The 23674-nt window shown below is 43.6% G+C and overlaps 1 protein-coding gene across 10 annotated transcripts in view; it reads right to left on the reverse strand.

The window, feature by feature from the left end:
- NCOA1 (nuclear receptor coactivator 1) overlaps positions 1 to 23674 on the reverse strand; it is a 351754-nt gene that overhangs the window by 129478 nt on the left and 198602 nt on the right. For all 10 annotated transcript variants that reach the window (XM_084623427.1, XM_084623428.1, XM_084623423.1 and 7 more), the window contains one exon: positions 5157 to 5262. In XM_084623427.1, coding sequence (XP_084479553.1) covers positions 5157 to 5245 — 89 coding nt within the window. In that variant the 5' untranslated portion in view covers positions 5246 to 5262. The remainder of the gene's footprint in view (positions 1 to 5156; positions 5263 to 23674) is intronic.

Here is a 23674-nt window from a genome sequence, read left to right on the forward strand (position 1 = left end):
ATCAAGGGAAGGACTAAACTATACCCAATTACATTAGCTCCAGGGATCTAATGCACTTGGCAGGGGCCTAGAGGTATGTGAAAGAGAACATCTATCTGAAAAGTGTGATCTCCCCACCCCCACTACCATATGCATTTCAAAGGAAATGTTACTCAACATATTAACATACATACGCTCCACAGAGCATGCTGTAAATAGGCCAATAAAATTTTCTGGTGAGATACCAAAGAGAAATATGAGGCACAATGCCAAAGGTCTGAGATTTCATAAGTTAAAAGGTAAAAGTTTGAATGAAAGAAAAACAAAAAAGAAAAAGAAAGAAAAACTGCAATCAATCTCTGTTTGCAAAAGCAACTAAAGCAAATCTAGTGGATCACTTTATAAGCAAGTCACAGAAACACCCCACATACCACACTGAGCCATGCAGATGAATACAGAGCAGCAACCAACTCCAATGCAGTGAGTCATTTTGCAAAACATTCAGACTCACACACAGGTAGGTCCTCTTTGCTTATTAAAGGGCAGGTAAATGTCTCAATAGAGTTGAATAGGTATTTCAGTTAAGGTCAAATTAATTTCCTCCCCTCTCTGTGAATCAAAAGGGAAAAAGAAGAAAAGCTACTTGTTGTGGGTGAACTCATTTGGTGCAAAAAAAAACTTAATGCCACTGTTGCTGTGGCAACTTTCAAGTTGTGGGAGGGAGAATAGGCTGATTTTCCCTACATAAAAGCATCAGGAGAATATTATAGCAGTGGGCTGTTCTTTATGACTCTGGAGTATCATCACAGTAACTAGAAAAGGAGGACTTGAGGCACCTTAGAGACTAACGAATATATTTGAGCATAAGCTTTCGTGAGCTACAGCTCACTTTAGGACGAAAGCTTATGCTCAAATAAATTTGTTAGTCTCTAAGGTGCCACAAGTCCTCCTTTTCTTTTTGCGAATATCGACTAACATGGCTGCTACTCTGAAACCTGTCACAGGAACTGTGACACTGTCCATGCTTTTACACAGGAATTCTGAAATTCAAGTAGCTCTGTAGCATGCTACATACTCCAGCCTTTGAACAAGATGTGGAGCAGGAAGTTGTCTCTGCCAGACACCGGTGGAAGTTAAAACATCTCATTAGCACTTTCTGAAGAGAGTAGGATATAGCACCGGGGCACTGGCCAACATTCCCTCTCCTAGGGAAACACATTCCAGTGTCCCAATCTGTGAGAAAGCTCCTAATGGCTGCCACATTTGCATACAGGTATCCCAGTTAGCACTTTGCAAAGTGCTTTTCGATACCTTATGTATAGGGGTCTACTCAAATCACAGAGAAATCACACAAATTTTGCAGGTTGGTCATGGCACAAATAGCAAATTTTGCAGATGTGTTACACATCAGTGAAATTTTCTGTTTATGCCGTGACCAACCCATAGGAAATGTGTGATTTCTCCGCAGCGTTTCTCAAACTAGGGGTCTGGACCCAAAAGGGGGTCGCAAGCCTATCAGGGCGTTGCAGCAATGCCACCCTCACTTCTGCGCTGTTGCTGATGGCAGCACTGCCTGCAGCTGGGAGGCGGGAGAGCAGCGGCTGCTGCCTAGGTGCCCAGCGCTCACGGCAGCACCGCTGCCAGCAGCAGCCCAGAAGTAAGGTTGGCAGTACCATGCCACCTTTACTTCTCTGCAGCTGTTGGCTGCGGTCCTGCCTTCAGACCTGGGAGCCCAACCAGCAGCCACTGCTCTCTAGCCTGCCTTCAGAGCTGGGCGGCTGGAGAGAGGCAGTGCAGCCGGCAGCAGCTGCAGAGAAGTGAGGGTGCCATGGTATTGCCACCCTTCCTTCTGAGCTTGGTGTCCTGGCAGCAGCCACCATTCTCTGCTCTGCCTTCACAGCTGGGCAGCCGGAGACCATATTTCACGGTCCATGACGTGATTTTCACGGCCAACGGATTTGGTAGACCCCTACTTATGTGTGAAAGGAGCTGTATAATCCATTCTACTGTCCTAGCCTGCTCTTACTCTGAATCTTCTTAAGGACTTTCTGTATCTGTATAGCAAGGTTTCTGAGGGAGTGATCACTACAAGAATGGAGAATGAGAAAGCTAGTTAGAAAAGAAAATGCATGGCCGGTTTAAGGACTTTACTATTGGGCTATGAGCCAGGTTTCCCAATAAAGAAAGGCGTTATAATAAATATAAGAAACAGAACCATGCACATTCTTATTTATTTAGGCAATGGAGCCTTCAAGAACAGGCATACAGGTCTTCTTTGCTCCACACAGACACTACACATGGACTGTGCTTGAGGGACAAAGGGAGTTCATCTCTAAGGGAATGACCTGGCTCCAGTTGAAACACTAGAATTAATTGGATTCGGCTCTACGCTAGACTCAGGGCTTTAGGCAGGCCTAGAACACGTGGTAGAGTTTTGATTCAAACACCTGCTCTCCTACACAATGGCAGAAATGGCAAATGTCTCACAGTACTATAGAAGTCTTTGCTAGGGATGGAAATAAGTGTTACCAGAAAAGCGTTTCTTGTGGAATTACTGCAGTTTACACCAAATATATTCGCAAAAAGAAAAGGAGTACTTGTGGCACCTTAGAGACTAACCAATTTATTTGAGCATGAGCTTTCGTGAGCTACAGCTCACTTCATCGGATGCATACCGTGGAAACTGCAGCAGACTTTATATATACATAGAGAATATGAAACAATACCCCCTCCCACCCCACTGTCCTGCTGGTAATAGCTTATCTAAAGTGATCATCAGGTGGGCCATTTCCAGCACAAATCCAGGTTTTTTCACCCTCCACCCCCCCACACAAATTCACTCTCCTGCTGGTGATAGCCCATCCAAAGTGACAACTCTTTACACAATGTGCATGATAATCAAGTTGGGCTATTTGCTGCACAAATCCAGGTTTTCTCACATCCCCCCACCCCCATACACACACAAACTCACTCTCCTGCTGGTAATAGCTCATCCAAACTGACCACTCTCCAAGTTTAAATCCAAGTTAAACCAGAACATCTGGGGGGGGGGGGGTAGGAAAAAACAAGAGGAAACAGGCTACCTTGCATAATGACTTAGCCACTCCCAGTCTCTATTTAAGCCTAAATTAATAGTATCCAATTTGCAAATGAATTCCAATTCAGCAGTTTCTCGCTGGAGTCTGGATTTGAAGTTTTTTTGTTTTAAGATAGCAACCTTCATGTCTGTGATTGCGTGACCAGAGAGATTGAAGTGTTCTCCGACTGGTTTATGAATGTTATAATTCTTGACATCTGATTTGTGTCCATTTATTCTTTTACGTAGAGACTGTCCAGTTTGACCAATGTACATGGCAGAGGGGCATTGCTGGCACATGATGGCATATATCACATTGGTGGATATGCAGGTGAACGAGCCTCTGATAGTGTGGCTGATGTTATTAGGCCCTGTGATGGTGTCCCCTGAATAGATATGTGGACACAGTTGGCAACGGGCTTTGCTGCAAGGATAAGTTCCTGGGTTAGTGGTTCTGTTGTGTGGTATGTGGTTGTTGGTGAGTATTTGCTTCAGGTTGCGGGGCTGTCTGTAGGCAAGGACTGGCCTGTCGCCCAAGATTTGTGAGAGTGCTGGGTCATCCTTTAGGATAGGTTGTAGATCCTTAATAATGCGTTGGAGGGGTTTTAGTTGGGGGCTGAAGGTGACGGCTAGTGGCGTTCTGTTATTTTCTTTGTTAGGCCTGTCCTGTAGTCCTGTAGATCACTTTAGATAAGCTATTACCAGCAGGACAGTGGGGTGGGAGGGGGTATTGTTTCATATTCTCTGTGTATATATAAAGTCTGCTGCAGTTTCCACGGTATGCATCCGATGAAGTGAGCTGTAGCTCACGAAAGCTCATGCTCAAATAAATTTGTTAGTCTCTAAGGTGCCACAAGTACTCCTTTTCTTTTTGCAAATACAGACTAACACGGCTGTTACTCTGAAACCAAATATATTGTTTCATTTTTTAAGTTGATGGCATAGTTAGGCTATGAACCCAAATCACCATTGTAATCAGCACTACTGGAAGGTCTGGAAATTCCGTAGAAGATTCACTGCTAAAGGAAGGGAGAAGCAGTCACTGAAAAGGTGAGTAGAAAATATTTGAAGTTATCAAACAGAATCATCTTAAACCTCTTTACTAGATTAACAACTTACTGCCATCTTTATATTTACGGTCTAGAAACGGCCACAACTTCAGTCAAATACAAAAGGTCCATACATGTGCAAAACGGACAGAAAGCAAACGCTGAGCATTGTCACTGCACATGCGCTGTGTGAAGATGAGCACAACAGCTTCATAGGAAGCAGAGGCACACACTTAACAGCGGCACTAAAATGCAATAAACTCTTTCCTAACATAGGCTGAACCAAAAGGGAAACAGCCAGACTTGACAGAGTCACACCAGTGCCAGCAAGGACCACACAGCATGACAGTCATTTTTGCTACAATGCTCACAACTACATAAACCAGGATGAAATACATGTTGGATTTGCTTAGCCTTAACCAATGGGCAGCACAATGGAAAAATTACTGGGAAAGCCACACACAAAAAGCAGATTTCTAGAGCAAGCTGAATTATGAAAGGAATCTGCCATTAGGGCTGTTTGGACAATCACATGAAAATGACTATAATTTACACTAACGTGTCTCCTGAATGTACGATGGTGTAAAAGAATCTCATCACCAAGGTCTTTGGAACCTGATGGAAATATGCATTGCTTGGGCACCCTGTAGGGAGGCACAAGCCTTGGGCTGACCTGAAGACCTCACACACGGCTTTGACATTCACAAGTAATGCAACCATCCCTAACTCATACCAAGAAAGCCCTCTCGATATCTCCCCATGCCACCACCAAATGCTCTCAATTTATAAATCAATAAATTAACTTTGATAATGAGCCTCTATCATCAGTTGCCGCCTAAAAGCAAGAAGAGCAGATGGAAAGTTATATTTCCATCATGTTCCCTCTTCCACCACAGTCACTAATAAAAGTGGAGCTGAGTTCTGGTGGGAAGTGTGAACATTTATGAGTAGATGAAACCTGCTCCATCTGCTCAAGCAGATGGGACAGAACGATGCGGTTAGAATGACAAAGTAGCCATGTGGGAGAAATGGATTTGGAACAGCGCACGTACCTCTGGGCCAACGTATCACACGGCGACCCCTTCCTCTTCCGGGAATCAGGGTTAGCAGGATCTGTTGAGCTGTCCCCAAGGCCACTCATGTTGAGCTACTTTGCACCTATACATGAAAGAGAAACACGAATCAGGAACCTGACAGGGGGAGCAGCTTACAACCAGGTAATGAATGATTCATACACAGGAATACCAGAAAGCATGAATCCAGTGACCACCGAATAGAAAACTACTCCAGCAGCCAATTGCTCTTAATGTTAAACATCATCTCCCTAATCTTCCACCAGAATATATTACCTTCTTCAGTTTTAGCCTCGTCCCACCAACTTGTAAAGGAAGCTTATGTAGAAAGTACAAGTGGAGAAAATAGACCATGTGTATTACCACCTTGAAGGTATTTCTCTCATACAAGCCCTCAGCCTCTATATCCCTTTTCTTCTATATGATATGGATTGAACTCCCTCAGTTTCCCCTGCCCCCATTGCTTTTAAATCTGGTTCTTGTATCATTTCCATTGCCCTTCTCTGTTTTTTTCCCCAGTACCCTCCAACAAGGTTCAGAACAGCACCCACTACTCCAGATATGATCTTCAAAGGGCTCTGTGCACACAGCCTTGTTATGAGAACACTCTATATACAGGGGAGAACTGAGTTATATTCATTTATTTTTTGGCAGCGTGACACAGTTAGGTGATTTTCAGTTACCTTTAGCATCCTCTGGTTTCTCTGATTTCTAGATAGCTGCCCCACCCCCTCACATTTGCGTCTGTGTTATCTATTCCCTCTCTCTCTCTCTCTCTCTCTCTAAATATATGGCTTTACATTAATTGGAAATAACTCATCTTGTTGGATGTAACATCCCCCCGTCCAAAAAAAATTGTTTTCTCATCTCCCTTTACAGTTGGACTTCTGTGTTTGGTACCTCTCCCATTTTGCATCAGTGTTGACTTAAGACCATCCATTAGTGCAGAGGTTCCCATTAGTTGACTGGTCACATGGCAGGTGGCACTCCTTGTTTCCAGTTCCATTAAAAGAAGCTTTTTTTTTTAAAAAAAAAAAATAACAAACCCTATTATCATTGTCCCAGGAATGCAATTGCTATAGATGCTGCAGTGCTGTTATGGGATTATCGACGGAAGGAGGTGGTGTCCATGCGAGAAGACACAGAAGAGGCAAGTGTACTTTAGACACTCATTCTATTAAGATGTGGTCCACACTAGGAAAGTGTTTGCAAATCCCTGCCTAGCAGCTTTAATAAAATTCCTAAGCATTGAGGGTTACAATATTGCAAAATCCCATTTGCTACCACTCCCTAATTAGGAGTTTTTAAATACAACCTTATTTATTTAAACAAAGAAGTAACAAAATTCCAAATATACTGACAAGAATTTTCAAAAGTAACCGGTGATTTGGGGTATTTCAATACCTGATATTTCTATCCTGCAATTTCTCCATATAATGTAGGTTGCCTTTTATTTTATTTTTAATATTATTTGTACCACCATAAAATCTAGGCACCCCAGTAATGGACAAGAAGTCCACTTTATTACGTGCTGTACAAACAGAAAAATGATCTCTGCCCCAAAGAGTTTACAATCTAAGCAGAAGAGAAGAATCAACAGATTGATAAAGAGAGACCGGGGAGTACAAGGAATCAATGAGACAACATTGGGTCAGCATTATACACAGCGGTCTCAGCACACTAGCAGTCTAACTGTTGTCAAGTTTTTTGTAGACGACAAAGCAAAGGAGAGACTTTTAAGGAGATCTGAAGGACAATGAAGTAGCTTTACAGATGTTTACAGGAAGCTCCTCCCAAGGGTGAGGGGCATCATAGGAGTAACCATGAGGATGCTTGTTTAAAAATTTAACAAGTGGGCAAGGGTTGCTAGCATCATGGGCTAATCAGAGATGGGGATCGGCGTCTCGCTGCTGAATCAGAGATAAGTTGTGTAGAACCTTGAAGGCAAAGACAAGCAGCTTATATTTGATACAATAGAGAAAGGAGGAGGGAAAAGAGGGGGTAACATGGCAAAGCGATGGGCTAGGAGGATGTCCTCTGCAGCAGCAGTCTCAATAGATACGAGCGGGGCAAGATTGCATTTGTCAAGGCCAGAGAACAGGATGTTGCAGTATTCGAGACACAAGATGATAAGAGCCTGGAAGAGAGTTTTCTATGTATGGATGGGTAGGAAAGGCTGTATCTTAAGGGTGGTTAATCAGCTTTCTTTCTAGCACTGCTAAAATCCAGGCCACCTATTCTCTTAAGTTATTAAGCTATGTTTTTAAAAGTGGGTTATTTAAAAAAAATTAAACACCTAAACCAATTTGAGAGTCAACCCCTTCCAGATACTTGCCTCATGGCTTTCTACACTCAACAACACAAACAGAAATTCCCAGAACAAATGATCTGGTAGTAATGGGGGACTAACTACCCAGACATCTGTTAGAAAAGAAATACAACAAAATACAAAATTTCCAATACGTTTTTTGGAATGTATTGGGGACAACCTTGTGTTTCACAATGTGGAGGAAACAGGCAGCAGGAAAACCATTTTAGACTTTATTCTGACTAACAGGGAGGAATTGGTTGCAAATTTGAAGGTGGAAGACAGTTTGGGTGAAAGTGATCATGAAATAACAGATTTCATGACTCTATGTAAAGGAAGAAGAGCGAGCAGAAAAAGGAGTTTAGGAAAGCTGGCAGTTTCTCAAAGAGATGTTAAAGGAGCAACAACAAACTATCCCGATGCGAAGAAAAGACAGGAAGACTAGTAAGAGGCTAAAGAGCTCCTGATGGAGTTATATTGATTACTTGAAAAAAAAAAAAAAGGAATCCTACAGAAAGGGGAAAGATGGACAAATTGCTAAGGAGAAGTACAAAAGAATAACACAAGCAAGTAGGGACAAAAGCAGAAAGGACAAGGCACAAACGAGTACATCTAGGAAGGGACATAAAATACAATAAGAAGAGGTTCTTTAAATACATTAGGCACAAGAGAAAGGCAAAGAAAGTGTAGGTCCTGTACTTAGCAGGGAAGGAGAGGTAAAAACAGACAACATGAATGGTGACAGGTAGACAACATGAAGAAGGCCAAGATCCTTAATGTCTATTTTGCCTGTATCCACTAAAAAGCTAAATTGTGACCAGGCACTCAAAACACAATTATTATTAACATCAGCGGAAGGAATGCAGGTCAAAGTAGGAAGAACAAGTTATAGACTATTTAGATAAATTACATGTATTCAGGTCATCAAGGCCTGATGAAATTCATCTTAGGGTGCTTAAGAAACTAGCTGAAGCAATTTCTGAACTGTTCACAATTATCTCTGAGAACTCATGGAGAATGGATGAGGTCCCAGAGGATTGGAGAAGGGCAAACCGGGTATCTATCTTTAAAAAAAGGAACAAAGAGGACCTGGGGAACTACAGACCAGTCAGCCTAACTCTTTACCTGAAAAGATATTGGAACAAATTATGAAACAATCAATTTGTAAGCACCTAGAGGATAACAAGGTCATATGTAATAATCACAAGGCTTTGTCAAGAACAAATCATGCCAAGCCAATCTAATTTCATACTTTTACAGGGATACCGGCCTAGTGGATAAGCTGTAGATGTGATATATCTTGATTTTAGAAATGCTTTTGACATATCCCATATGACATTCTCATAAGCAAACTAGGGAAATGTAGTCTAGGTGAAACTACCATAAAGTGGGTGGACAACTGGTTGAAAGACCATACTGAGAGTAGTTATCATTGGTTCACTGTCAAACTGTGAGAATGTGTCTAGTGGGATCCCACAGGGGTCTGTTCTGGGCCTGGTACTAGTTGATATTTTCCATAATGACTTAGATAACGGAATGGAAAGCGTGCTTATAAAATCTGCAGATGACACCAAGCTAGAAGGGATTGCTAGAACTCTAGAGAAAAGGATTAAAATTCAAAACAACCTTGCCAAAAAGTATTCGTCTGAAATCAACTAGATGAAATTCAATAAAGACAAGTGAAAAGTACTACACTTAGGAAGGAAAAAATCAAATGCACAACTACAAAATGGGAAATAACTGGCTATGCAGTAGTACAGCTGATAAGGATTTGGGTATACAGGTACAGTGGATCACAAATTGAATATGCGTCAACAATGTGATGCAGTGTTATTGTAGCTGTGTTGCTCCCAGGATATTAGAGACACAATGTAATGCAGTTGAGAAAAAGGATGATATTATTCTGGGGTGTAGTAACAGGAGTGTCATACATAAGACATAGAAGGTAACTGTCCTGATCTACATGGCACTGGTGTGGCCTCAGCTGGAGTACACTGGGCATCACCCTTTAACAAAGATGTGGATAAACTGGAGAGAGCCCAGGGAACTGCAGCAAAAATTATCAAAGGTTTAGAAAACCTATGAAGAAAGTTTTTAAAAATGGGCATGTTTAGTCTTGAGAAAAGAAGACTGGGGGCCGGGGGCGGAGGGGAGGAGAGCAAGAGACCTGATAACAGTTTTCCAGTATGGTTAAGGGCTGTTATAAAGAGGACGGTGATCAATTATTCTGCATGTCCACTGAAAGTAGGACAAGAAGTAACTGGTTCAATTTGCAGCAAGGGAGATTTAGGTTAGATAATAGGAAAAGCTTTCTAGCTATAAAGATATTTAACTACTAGAATAGGCTTCCAAGGGGGGCTGTGGAATCCCCATCACTGGAGGTTTCTAAGAACAGGTTAGACAAACACCTAACAGGGATGGTCTAGGTTTACATGGTCTTGTCTCAGTGTCGGGCGCTGGACTAAATGACTTTAGGGCTGAAAGAGTCCTTGAACATTTCTATGATTCTGGGACACACTTACTCAGCTTCGTATGGCTTGACAAACCAGCCAGACACTCTCAAAGGGCCAGATCCTGCAAGATGCTAATCACTCTCGACTCCCACTGGCTTCATAAAGTTGGTCTCTAAAGGTGGGATTTTCAAAAGAACTCAACACTGGCATAGCCCTGTCCCCACTGCAGGCAGTGATGAAACTCCCATGGACTTCAAAGGGAGCAGAGTTAGGCCAACACTGAGTCCTTTTGAAAACCTCACCCTCCATCTTTAAATGGCTTTTATGCATGCTCCTTTCAAATCTTGTGCAATATACTAGTGGAGAGAGAGAAGGCATGCTTCTCTCTGTCTCCTCTCCAGTAGCTGGTCCCTTAGAGGCTAATGGCCTACTAGTGCTACTGTTAATGGAGTTTCTCCTTTATCTCATTTAGTAGAGATGTGTGCTGCGATGCTAAAGATCCTGGATTCAAACCAAACTCATGATTCATTGTGCTTGCTATTTATTGGTTAAAGTGTCTATTCTGAAGTAAATGGTACATCTGTGTTTAAATAGAAGTGCCATGAGAAACCAATCTTTATACAGCAAGCAGTCATTTTTGCTAATGTTTGCGTCACTATTACCAAGATGAAAGCTGTTCCTGAAATCTTTTCAGCAATATTAGCATAGCCAAACAATAATTCCTCCTTTGTGCCAGCGAGAATGAAAAGCAGAGTGAGTTGTCCTAATTTATGAGAAACAAGAATAATCAACAGCAGAGAAACTCTGGTCAGAAACCAACAAGCTAGCTGATGACCATAGATCTAATTTTATTCCTCGTATTTGTCGAGTTTGAAATAAAAATCAATGTCAAAAGCAACTGTAATCATAAGAAAAAAAACCTTTAAAAATTAAGGACTGGAAAACAAACTGCCGTATCATCTGCTCCAATTACAAGGGGTTTTTTTTTAACTTTTTTTTTTTTTAAGATATACATTTGTTGTTCAATGTTTTTAAATATTTCCTTTACAAAATAGATGTACCAAGCAGCATCTTTCCATCCTCCCTTTTTTAACTTAACATGCTGCTTATTTATACTGTACACATTTCAAGAAAATTCACATCAAGAAACGTGACACTGAAGTTAAGTTAAAAGTTTAGCTTAAATCCACAAAGCCAGGAAACTGAATTCTGACGGCTACTGCAGCTCACACAGGCCCTGATCCTGCAACACTTACTCATTTGAGTCAAGTTACTCAAATGAGTAAGTGTTTTGCAGGGCCAGAGCCATGGACTGTAATCTCATCCCTCCCACTGGAGTCCTCTGTTACAGTATCATGACCTTGGCGATATCTTCTTTATGCCCAACCAGGCTGAATTAAGGACAGAATTGCAGCCTTAGCTGAAATCCTTGGCTTGAGTTAAACCCTTGATGTAATACATTCGTTGTTTCTTTTTATTATAAATTCAGTTTATTTTGCAGCAACACTTGCCAAGGCTGACAGGCCAAAAATTTAACTTAGCCTAAAAATAACTCCAATGGCTTAGTTTGACAACGTTTTGACCCTGACGGCTCAGAACAAGGCCTGTAACACTTAGCATGCCGAATACGCCATAGGATGATGCACTATCCCAGGGGATTGTGTTCTTCTGAGATGCAAACAGGCCTTGTGTTGTCCTCACTCTGCTCTCTGATCAAAGTATTGAAATTTACAAGAAACCTGATTTCTGTAAAATGACAATATTCTTCTTGCTCACAAGAGCAGACAGAAGCAGATAAAGGACAGAGTGATGGAAGCAAAAACAAGCGAATTAGTTCAATTTAAAAAAAAAATTCTAATGCAAATTCTCTCTGATGAAAACCTGCTCAACAAAACAATCGCTCCTTTGCCATTGCTAAGGTTAACCACTAAAGCTATAATGGCAGCCTGGGTAAAATGTTGCCTTTTAGCTGCTTGTTTTATTTACTTATTAGGGTTCCTTTGGAGCGGATGTCAGCCACTGCGTGAACACATATTAAGTACTGCATCAATACACAGAGTGTTTTATTGCCCCCTCCCTCCAACCCCCACACTTTCTCAACATGTTAATGGAAAAATCCTAATGGAAACTTCATTTCGCGAAGAAATAGCATGTCTGCACTGGAAATGGCTGTTCTGAAACAGAACTATATTTTGGCTTCGCAATATTAAACGGTTGTCAGTTTATACAGTTATATAGTTTTCAGTATAACTGCACTCCACTCAAAAATTCAGCTTCATGCAGTAAGGCCCTGTCTTACTTGGGATCCAGAGATCAGTGGCCAGCAGTTGATATAGCTGTGTGCAGTGGTAAGCTGGAGCCAGTTCGCTGGAACCGGCTGTTACATTTAGAAGCCCTTTTAGAACCAGTTGTCCTGCGTGGCGCTTAGGCGCCGACTCTGGGTACTCCAGGGCTGGAGCACCCACGGAGAAAATTTGGTGGGTGCAGAGCCCCCACTGGCAGCTCCCTGCCTCGTGCCCGGCCCCAGCTCACCTCCGTTCCGCCTCCTCTCCTGAACGTGCCATCCCGCTCCTCCACCCCCACAGCTTCCCATAAATCAGCTGTTGGCGTGGGAAGCCTGGGAGGGCTGAGAAGCAAGTGGTAGCTTTGCGCTCAGGCCCAGGGAGGCGGAGCGGAGGTGAGCTGGGGCGGGGGGGGGGGTGTGAGGAGGGCCGCCCACGCCGCAGCAGGTAACCGGGGCAGGGGGAGGGGCAGGGGAACCGCTCCCCACCCCAGCTCACTTCCACCTCCCTGGGCCTGAGCAGGAAGCAGCCGCCTGCTTCTCAGCCCTCCCCGACTTCCAGCGCCAACAGCGGATTCGCAGGAAGCCGGGGTGGGGGGGCAGAGAAGCAGAGCAGGGCGGCGCATTCAGGGGAGGAGGCGGAGGAGGAGCGGAGGTGAGCTGGGTCCAGGCGCGGAGCTGCCAGTGAGGGCTCTGCACCCACCAAATTTTCCCCGTGGGTGCTCCAGCCCCGGAGCACCCACGGAGTCGGTGCCTAAGACACCACTTTTGATGTGATCAGTGAGGGGAGCGGCCGCTCCCCCTGCTCCCCCCAGCTATGCTACCCCCCCCCCCCAGGAGCCAGAGGGACCTGCCCAATGCTTCCTGGGAGCTGCCCCACATAAGCACCACCGGGACTCCCCACCTCGCCCCCGGGCAGGTCCCTCTAGTTCTTAGGGGTAGGATGGGCACCCACTACGGTGGCCCACAAGACCCTCCTGCCTGGTTCTGGGGGCAGTCAGGGGACAAGGGAGGGGAGTAGATGGGGCAGGAGTCCCGGGGGGCGGGGGTGGACCACGACCCCCTCGTGGGGTGAGGAGGGAACCGGTTGTTAAGATTTTGGCAGCTTATCACTGGCTGTATGGGAGTCACAATTGCACCAACTATGCTTGAAATCGAAGTAAACTCAACTTATACAAATGGCAGCTCTCCTTGTCTCCAGCAGCTCAGCTACTGCAGTGGCTTGCCAACAACAGCTAAATTAGAGCTAATCTCAAGTACAGACAAAACCTGAGGGGTTTAGGAGCATGAACACTTGCCCCAGAAAGTAGACTGTCCAAATCCACTCTCCTGCCCCCAAATATTTATTATATATTTGTATTATAACTAGGGTTGCCAACTTTCTAATCTCACAAAACCGAACACCCCTACCCCACCCCTTCCCCGAGGCCCCACCCATTCTCAGAGTCTCAGCCCTGCTCACTCCATCCCCCCTCCCTCTGTTGCTCACTCTCCCACACCCTCACTCACTTTCACCAGGCTGGGGCAGACACACACCAAGGGAGTTTTTCTTCCGAAGAGTTTGTGTTCCAAACAGAAAAGAGAGGCAAAGAGAAGGAAGAAACAGAGGTACAGAGTGCTGACGCAACGTGCCCAAGGTCACACAGCAAGCAGTGGCAGATCTGGGAACAGACCCCACACACATCTTCTGATTTCCAGTCCAGTGCCCTATCCACTAGAGCAGTGTTTCTCAACGACCAGTCCGTGGACTGGTGCCAGTCCCGGAGATCTCCCTAACAGAGTTTAGGAAGGCAGCAAGCCAGTCCCCGGTATCAAAAACAGTTGAGAAACCCTGCGCTAGAGAACACTGCCTCTCAGTCCTGATCACACTAATCCATTCCTCTACCCACGGGAGCTCATTCTTCAAATCACGTGAACACCAGTGTGTGTGTTAAAAGTGACAAAAGGCCCTGCCAGACTGGGATGCAAAGGACCAAGCTCAGTTTCATGCTTGCACAGATATGCTGACAAACTCTTAATCCATCAATGGCACTGTGATAATTCTGTAACTTCGCATGTGCACAATTTCTTCACTGACTGTCAAAATAATTAAAAGTGGGGAAAAAAAAAGTAATTACAGTAGCTGGTGCTTATGCTGCATTTTTATTCACATATCTCAAACAGCTCACAAAGGTATCACTATCTGCAAATGAGGCACAGTGCACCATAGTGATGTGCCCAAGATCCTACAATGAATTAGTGGCAAAGCTAGGCACAGAATATAGGTCTCTACTGACTCACAGGCCTGTGTCTAAATATTTCTGATAGAACGATTTCCCCTGGTAGAGAGGTGTGACAGGGTTCAACTCACCACTGCGGCACCTCCTACTGGCGGTCCTGGGAATTAGCTTAGTCCACCCGTGCGCCCTCTTCTGGTGACGTCTCGTCCCCATCACTTCTGCTCCAAGGTGCGTGTTGTCCCAAAGGATACATCATCCTCTTCAGGACACACAGTGTCACACTCTGTCCTCCCACCTTCCGGTGGAACCACAGTCTACTGTCCAGCCACTTCCTCAGTGGCAAGTTCGGGTGTGGGGGGACCCAGGCCCATCCACTACTCTGGGTCCCGGCCCAGGGACTCTGTAGATGGCAGTCGCATGCTGCGTCTCTCCCCTAACCCAGCAGTCTACTTCCCTGGGCCACTTCCCCGTAGCCCCAAACACCTTCTCTGCCCTTGTCTCAGGGCCCCAGCCTGTCAGCAGTCAGCCAGGAGCTCACTCTCACTCCCCTGATCCTGCCCAGTACTGCTCTGTCCAAGGTGCTAGCTGCCCTCTGCATGCAAGGCAGCCAGTCTTCCTCCCTCCCTGAGGTCCAGGGAGTGCTTGACCTGTTCTGTCCCATGGCTCTTCTTATATGGGCCTGTCTGGCTCTGATTGGCTGCTCCTTGTAGCCCTCTCCAATTGGCTCCCTGTTGCGCAGCCTCCCTAGGGTTCTATTAACTCTTTATGGGCTAGTGTGGGGCAGATGCCCCATCACAGGGGGGAATTTCACCCAGAAACCAGCATAAAAACATATTTAATGTGTATCACACTTTAACGACTGGAAAACAGAAACAATTAGTAAGCTGCTTTTAAGAAAATGTTTGACATTAGAAAAGTCCCTTACAATGCAGTAATTTATTATTAAAATATAACCCATCTGTGCACACACAGAGCAGACAGAGTCTCAATTAGAGATAATTAAGAGCACACTTAGGATGCCACAAGGACACATCTATATTGTCCCACTCATGAGTACATCATTAGTTGCTAATCTAAGTACTCAAATCTTAATGAGCATTTTTATTGTGTGTTTTGTTGTTATTTTTAAACCTCTGCAGGTTACAAAACAAACACTGAAGCTCTACATTGAAACACAAGAGGTGATGGGCGAAAGTGATAGGTGAGTTGCTACTCCCCTGAGACAGGAATGGTATATTATTAAATTTCTTTTTCTGACCTCACATAAAAAAATAGGACCTACACTCCAGGACAAACATCCACAACTTCAGCTGCCAAAGAAAACAAATATCACATCTATTTAGTGTGATGGACCTTGAGGGAATCAATGCATCCATATGCCACTGGTTCAGTGAATGGCTAACAGAGACTTCTGATTTCATAGTAAGTCCTGTTTTATTGTTACCTCATTCCCCATTTCTCTGTTTTGTTCACCTGCTGCAGCCTAACACCTAGATTGCAGATGTCAGACACTGTCTTGTGACTGAGTATTAGGAGGATACTAACAGATGGAACCTTTGGCTCTGGTACATCATACAATACCTAGAAAGAACAGTTTGAATGAGAAAGATCTGGAAGTTTTGGCAGCAGAATCATCTTCCAGTGCGGAGCAGAAAAACAGCTGCAAAAGAATCAAGCTAGCAGTCTCTTCCTCTAGGAATCCTAGCTATTTTTGCCAATGAAGTGTTAGAGTGTATTGTACTTCTTCCATCACAGAGCTTATGCTGAAAAGCCTGGAACATGCGCACAGGCTAATTTTGCATGGACTTCTTGGGGAGAAAGATGGATCGAGAAGACACTGAACTGCAAAGCTGTATGCATCTGCTTTCAATGGGCCAAAGCGTATCACTATCCACTTCCTCCTAATGTCACTCTTCTCTTGTCTCTGCACTACCCAGGGTCTTCTGTTCAATGCGCTACCGTAATGCCAAATCATCAACGTCTCTTCATTAAAACTCTTATTTTACTCATAGTCTTGCTGCAGTACCTAGCGCACCCAGCTGAGGTCAGGGCTCCATTGCGCCAGCCGCTGTACATCCATATAAAAACAGTCCTTGCCCCAAAGACCTTCCAATCTAAATAGAGAAAATGGACAAGGAAAGTACCACAAATTACAAATGGGGAAATGAGGGACAGAGAGATTGAAGGCCCCAGTCTTCCGTTGATTTCAGTGTGCTTTAGATCAGGTCCCAAAGGAGGTCTGCAGCAAAGCTAGCAACTTTTAATCCAGATCTCCCAGGTCAAAGACCTGTCTGTGCCTTAAAGAGCAGAAGACTAGCTTTGTGGTTATCAAACACTTCTCCCACCAAACCTTCACCAAAGAGGGAATCTTGAGCAGGAAAACTAGAGAGAATGAAGATCTACACCGGCTTGAACCTGGACATTCATCTGGGGCTCATAAGCTGCACATCAGTTTTGTCTGCTTAAGGCCAGACCTGCAAACACTTACTGTTAGGCATAGCACTTCCTACACTCAGGAGCCCAACAGACTTCAATGGGCTACATTCAACAGCAAGAACCGACGCTCACAGGCAATTGTTTGCAAGACAGACCAAAGAATACAAATTTAATCTAGTGCCTCACCATCCAACACAGCAGAAACACAAACGTCACTGCAACTGGCCTAACCCCGAACCCCATATCCTCCAAAGCAAACTGCCAGTCTGAAGTGAGTGTGTTTGCTTTTATTTTCTACTGTGTAGGTAGAGTCATTCAGAAATCTGATAATTACTACAGGATCTCTCCAGGTGGCAGGCTAATAAAACCTGCCAGTGCAGAGATGTAAGGGAGGGAACATTCACAGTCTTGATTAATCCTGATCAAAAAAGCTATAGATATGAAAGCTACTAACATTATAAAAGGGGCACATTTTGACAGCTAAAAACAATTCTAAAGAAAAAATATTACTTTCTTTTGTCTTATTTGTATTAAAGTAGCACTGGGAGGCCTCAACTGAGCCCATGGCCCCATTACTAACATGTAGTAAGAGACAGATTCTGCCTCAAAGATCTTACAATCTAAGCTAACAAAGGATGGGAGACAGGAAGTATAATCCCCATTTTATAGATGGGAACTGAGGCAGAGAGACACTAAATGACTTGCCCAAGGTTACAGAGGAAGTGTGCGGGAAGGCTGGGAAATAAACCCAGCTCTCCTGAGTCCCAGCCCAGAGCTTTAACCCTTCCAGAATGAATCCTTTAGTCTCACCATGATCCCTGCCTCTAGATGTGGTGCACCTTGCACTGTTCTATAGATGTGTCACTGCTCCTTTAAGTATATGGCGTCCAAACAATCAGGTTTTAGACTGCAGAGCGCTCCACAAAGGGGATACTTATAACCTTAGGATTTTGAAAGGCACAAAGGAAAGGAACACAGCACTCTGTGGTACTTATTGTTTTAGTGAGCCACATTCTGCTATTGGACCAGCCTTCAGGCTTTATCTTTCTTGTAATGTAGGAATGTAAAGTCTTCTCTTTCTGTCTCTCTGAAAGTTGGATAAATATCACCAGCAGGAGTGCTGGGAAAACCCTAGGACCAGTCACACTCAGAAGAATGCTTTGGCTGAAGGTTAGGTTTTGTTGCTGTTAATAATAAAGGCAAACTTGGGTTAGGGTAAAAAGAAAAGGAGGACTTGTGGCACCTTAGAGACTAACAAATTTATTTGAGCATAAGCTTTCATGAGCTACAGCTCACTTCATCGGGTTAGGGTGTATATCTGGATCACATCCTGTATATATGTAATGCTGGGAGAAGGGAAGGAAGCACCAACAAGGAAAAGAGAAGTTCTGAGCTGGAACAAGAGCAAACCTAACAGCCATCTGGCAAACCAGCCCACCACACAAAAGGGAATAAGCCAGGTCTACACTACACACTTACTTTGTATAACTACATAGTTATACCGACCTGATCTCTGCTGTAGACAGTGCTATGTCAGCGGAAGAGTTTCTCCCACCGACACAGCTACCTCCTCTCAAAGAGGTGGAGTTAGTAAGCCGATGGGAGAACTCTCTACCGTCAGCTTAGAGCATCTTCACTAGAAGTGCTACAGTGGTGTAGCTGTGCTGATGCAAGTTTATAACGTAGACTTGCCTTAATTCTCAGTTAGCACACACAATGAAGGGGCAACATACATGGAAAGGGAGAAGGAGGAAAAAACAAAAAAGAGAAGGCCCAACAAATGGGCCCGGATGAGACTTCCAAAATAAATGGACCCTGGTGACTTCCAGGAGTAAATTCCACAACTGAGAACCTACTTTACCTTCCAGGAGTGATGGGAGGCTTAATTGACTAATATTTACAAAGCACTCTGAATCCTCTTACGGAAGACACTGTAGAAGTGCAAAGTATTATTATTAGCAAGCAAGCTACGCCTTGCAACCTGTGTTTACAGTGTTGAAACTAAAGACTACACACTGGATAAACGTAGCTACTGTGTAGATGCTCAGCTACTGATGAACACCTTAGATATATCTAACAACAACAACATGTGTCATGTAGTGATTCACTCTCAGGCAGTTGCAGCCTCGGGCTCTCTATTTGAAAGCTCAACGCTTACACTGCTATTTAAAGCGTGTGATACTACTCCAATGAGTGTCATAGGAACAACATTTTTTATTCTTCGTGCCCAAGTGTATACTGACCCTCTGCAGTGACAAAGGATTCATGGGTTTCTGTTCCAAGAGCTCTCACTCCTCTTCAAGGAGGGCTGACTCATACCAAACAAAAACTTAAGGGTAAACCACAGGTGGCATGACATCCCACATTCATTACGATAGTATGTCTTATACTTGGTAATGCAAGGTGCTCTGTTTGCTCACAAGGCCACACATGCTCATTGGGGACAACTACTTAGAATTCAACATGTTATATAAATACCCATTTTGAGTAGTCAGTCAAGACGGAACCTGGGACCTCCAGCACTAAAAGCGTGAGACTATCACCTGAACTAAGGGAATAACTCCTTTAGCTGGTAGAAGCAGTTGGCTCATACCCGCTATACACCAGCCACAAGAGGGAGATGTACAAACACACTGAGCAGCATGTCACATACATATTAATATTTAAGAGATATAAGAAATTGATTCTACCTCTCAAGGTTCAGTTCTATTTGTATTTGTGGCTCCAGGCTTTAAAAGTTATACCATATGTGCAATATTGAGAGCTCTATTGCCCCCCAAATTCAGTCTTCTGAACCCATTTAACGATCTTTTGTCAACAGGTGACCTCTGCTTTGGAAGGGTAACTTGTACTCATGGTTAGGGCCCTACCAAATTCACAGTCCATTTTGGTCAATTTCATAGTCACAGGATTTCAAAAAATCTTAAATTTCATGATTTCAGCTATTTGAATCTGAAATTTCATGGTGTTGTAATTGTAGGGGTCCTGACCCAAAAAGGAGTGGTGGGGTATTCACAAGGGTTGCGGTACTGCTACCCTTACTTCTGCGCTTTTGCTGCTGGCGGTGGCTCTGCCTTCAGAGCTGAACCGCCGCCACCAGCAGCGCAGAAGGAAGGATGGCCTGGTGTGGTATTCCCACCCTTCCTTCTGCGCTGCTGCCTGCAGAGCTGGGCCCTCCGTCAGCAGCCGCCACTGTCCGACCTGCCCAGCTCTGCAGGCAGCAGCGCAGACGGAAGGGTGGCACAATATGGTATTGTCACCCTTACTTCTGCGCTGCTGCGGCAGGGCGCTGCCTTTACAGCTGGGCGCCTGGCCAACAGCTGCCATGCTCCGGCCACCCAGCTCTGAAGTCAGCGCAGAAGTAAGGGTGGCAATACTGCTACCTCCCTAAAATAACCTTGTGACTCGCCCCGCGATTCCCTTTTGGGTCAGGACCCCCAATTTGAGAAATGCTGGTCTCCCCTGTGAAATCTATATAGTACAGGGTAAAAGCACACAAAAGACCAGATTTCACGGCCCATGACGCGTTTTTCATGGCCGCGAATTTGGCAGGGCCTTACACATGGTCAGTAACATTGACTCAATCTGCATAGGTCCACAGAACTCCCTATAAGGCAACAAAAAATACTCATTAAATTGAAGAATGGAATTCCCTAAGGATGAAACCATAGTAACACTGGCTGCCAGTTCAAATATCTGTTCAGCAAGGACATGAAAGGAACAAACAGCATTCTTTGGTAGACAATACAAAATACCATAATGCAAAGATAAGGAAAGAGGTATTGAACCAATGCCCTATGGATGATGAAAAAAAAGGTAACCCTACAAAGGAAGCATCATCATAAAAGAGGAGGCTGATCAGAACTGATCACTGTAAGCTGTCCAACGTAGCCGCTCTAAGCTGACAGGAGAGAGCTCTCCTGTCAGCTTTACTACTCCAGCCCCCGTGAGCAGAAGTAGCTATGCTGGCAGGAGACGCTCTCCCGCCGACACAGCGCTGTCCACACCGGTACTTATGTCAGTGTAAATTATGTTGCTCAGGGGGATGGTTTATGCACACCAATGAGCAACATAAGTTATGCTGACATAAGCTGTAACCTGTAAATAACCTTAACCTGTAAATCATCCACCCTTACATCAGCTCACCAACTTAGGGCACCAGCTCCCTTTTAGCACAAGAGGGATTTCAAAAGCCAATCTGATTTACAAAGAATGGGACATATTGGAATAAGAGCTACAAAATGCTAACTCTTACCACTAAAACAAAGTCGCCACCTTCGGGAAGTAATGAACTGAGCCATGAGAAGAACTCCCCCATTCAAATCCACAAAGCCACTACATTACCCTTCAAACCTTTCCTTAAAGCTCACCTCTGAGATGCCCACAAAAACATTCAACAATGGCAAGGCAACTGATGAGCTGTTATTGCTGCTTACTACACTGCTCATAATCATCTCATTGTTACCTTTTGCTCACCAAGTCTGACTGTTGTATCCACCTGTGGTCTCCTATAGTTAGACTTGGAAGGATTTGATTTTTATTGGTAAGGGTTGGCAAACATCAATTTCACCGCACACAAACCAATGAAAAATACTTCCATCAACAATAACTGAAATTTATAGATAGACAAAGTAGGAAAATGCCACATGCAAATATATTAGAGTTTGATTTAAGGATATTTACTTTGTACTTTTTGACATGCGATGCTAACAATTTGTGTCTAACACTTATAAAGCTTTAACTTTTGAATCTCAACATCTACTCTCATTACATAATTATCTGCCACTCCATAATGTCTGACAATGGTGACAATTTAAATAAAAATAAAAATAAAAAATGCTTAAACATCAATATTATCTGTCCAAAAAAAAAAATCAAGTTCTGCAAAGCCTACTTATATTATACTCAGATTGTCAACTCAATGGGGCAGGGACTGGCATTCTGTCATAGGCATGTACAGTGCTTAGCACAATGAGGCCCCGATCCTAACTGGAACCTCTAGGTGCTACCACAACACAAATTATTCTTATTCACACTATTATGAACCACCTTGCAGAGGAGGATGTCATTCCAACAGGGGCAGTGAAGGACAGCTGAAACCAAGGACCAGCATTTCTTCAGGATAGTAACTATCATAGCAGTTCACAACAAGGAACTGCAAAAGAAAGCCTATAAACAAACACAATAAGTTCCCTCAAATACAGTTAGCACAACACAAGAAACAGAGCATTCTGGCAGAAAACACTGCCATAATGGAATATCCAGGAAAATGATTCGCTTCCAACACCTGTCTGTGCTTTTGTCCTTACTTTTCATGACTCATCTTTCAATGTAGTGCATTAACTAAGTAAGTTAATGTTTGGAAATTAGAGTGGGTGTGTGTGGTGCTTTGAAAACGTGAGATGCTTTGTCAGGCTTCCCCCTGAAATTTACCATATATAGCCCTAGTGGAAAGCTAGTTTAAAATGGAAAATTAAACTTCTCCATCTACCCCCACCTAATAAAATATTTACAAAGAACCAAAAAAGGACTCTACTCACCCCATGTTCTCCAGCACCATCCCTTCTGTGGCCTCCAATAAATAAATAAAATCAGCTTCTATACCAGATGACTGGAGGATAGCTACTGTGACGCCAATTTTTAAAAAGAGCTCCAGAGATGACCCCAGCAATTGCAGGCCAGTAAGTCTGACTTCAGTACCAGGCAAACTGGTTGAAACTATAGTAAAGAACAAAACTGTCAGACACATAGGTGAACCTAATTTGTTGGGGGAAGAGTCAACATGTTTTTTGTAAAGGGAAATCATGCCTCACCAATCTACTGTTGAATCTTTGGGTTAACAAGCTTGTGGACAAAGGGGATATAGTGTATTTAGATTTTCAGAAAGCCTTTGACAAGGTCCCTCAGCAAAGGCTCTTACACAAAGTAAGCAGTTATGGGATAAGAGGGAAGGTTCTCTCATGGATTGGTAACTGGTTAAAAGATAGGAAACAAAGGGTAGGAATAAATGGTTAGTTTTCCGAATGGAGAAAGGTAATTAGTGGTGTCCCCCAGGGGTCTGTACTGGGACCAGTCCTATTCAACATATTCATAAATGATCTGGAAAAAGGGGTAAACAGTGAGGTGGCAAAACTTGCCGATGATACAAAACTTCTCAAGATAGTTAAGTCCCAGGCACACTGCAAAGAGCTACAAAAAGATCTCAAAACTAAGTGACTGGGCAACAAAATGGCGGATGAAATTCAAAGTTGATAAATGCAAAGTAATGCACACTGGAAAACATAATTCCAACTATACATATAAAATGACGGAGTCTAAATTAGCTGTTACCACTCAAGAAAGAGATCTTGGAGTCATTGTGGATAGTTCTCTGAAAACATCCACTCAATGTGCAGCGGCAGTCAAAAAAGCGAACAGAATGTTGGGAATCATTAAGAAAGGGACAGATAATAAGACAGAAAATATCATATTGCCTCTATATACATCCAGGATACAACCACATCTTGAATACTGCGTGCAGATGTGGTCGCCACATCTCAAAAAAGATATATTGGAATTGGGAAAGGTTCAGAAAAGGGCAACAAAAACCATTAAGGGCATGGAACTGCTTCCATATGAGGAGAGACTAATAAGACTGGGATTTTTCAGCTTGGAAAAGAAATGACTGAGCGGGGATATGATAGAGGTCTATAAAATCATGACTGGTGTGAAGAAAGTAAATAAGGAAATGATATTTACTACTCCTCCTAACACAAGAACTAGAGGTCACCAAATGAAATTAATAGGCAGCGGCTTTAAAA

Source organism: Lepidochelys olivacea (assembly GCF_965140295.1).
Source record: "Lepidochelys olivacea isolate rLepOli2 genome assembly, chromosome: 3".
NCBI classification, from domain to species: Eukaryota; Metazoa; Chordata; order Testudines; family Cheloniidae; genus Lepidochelys; species Lepidochelys olivacea.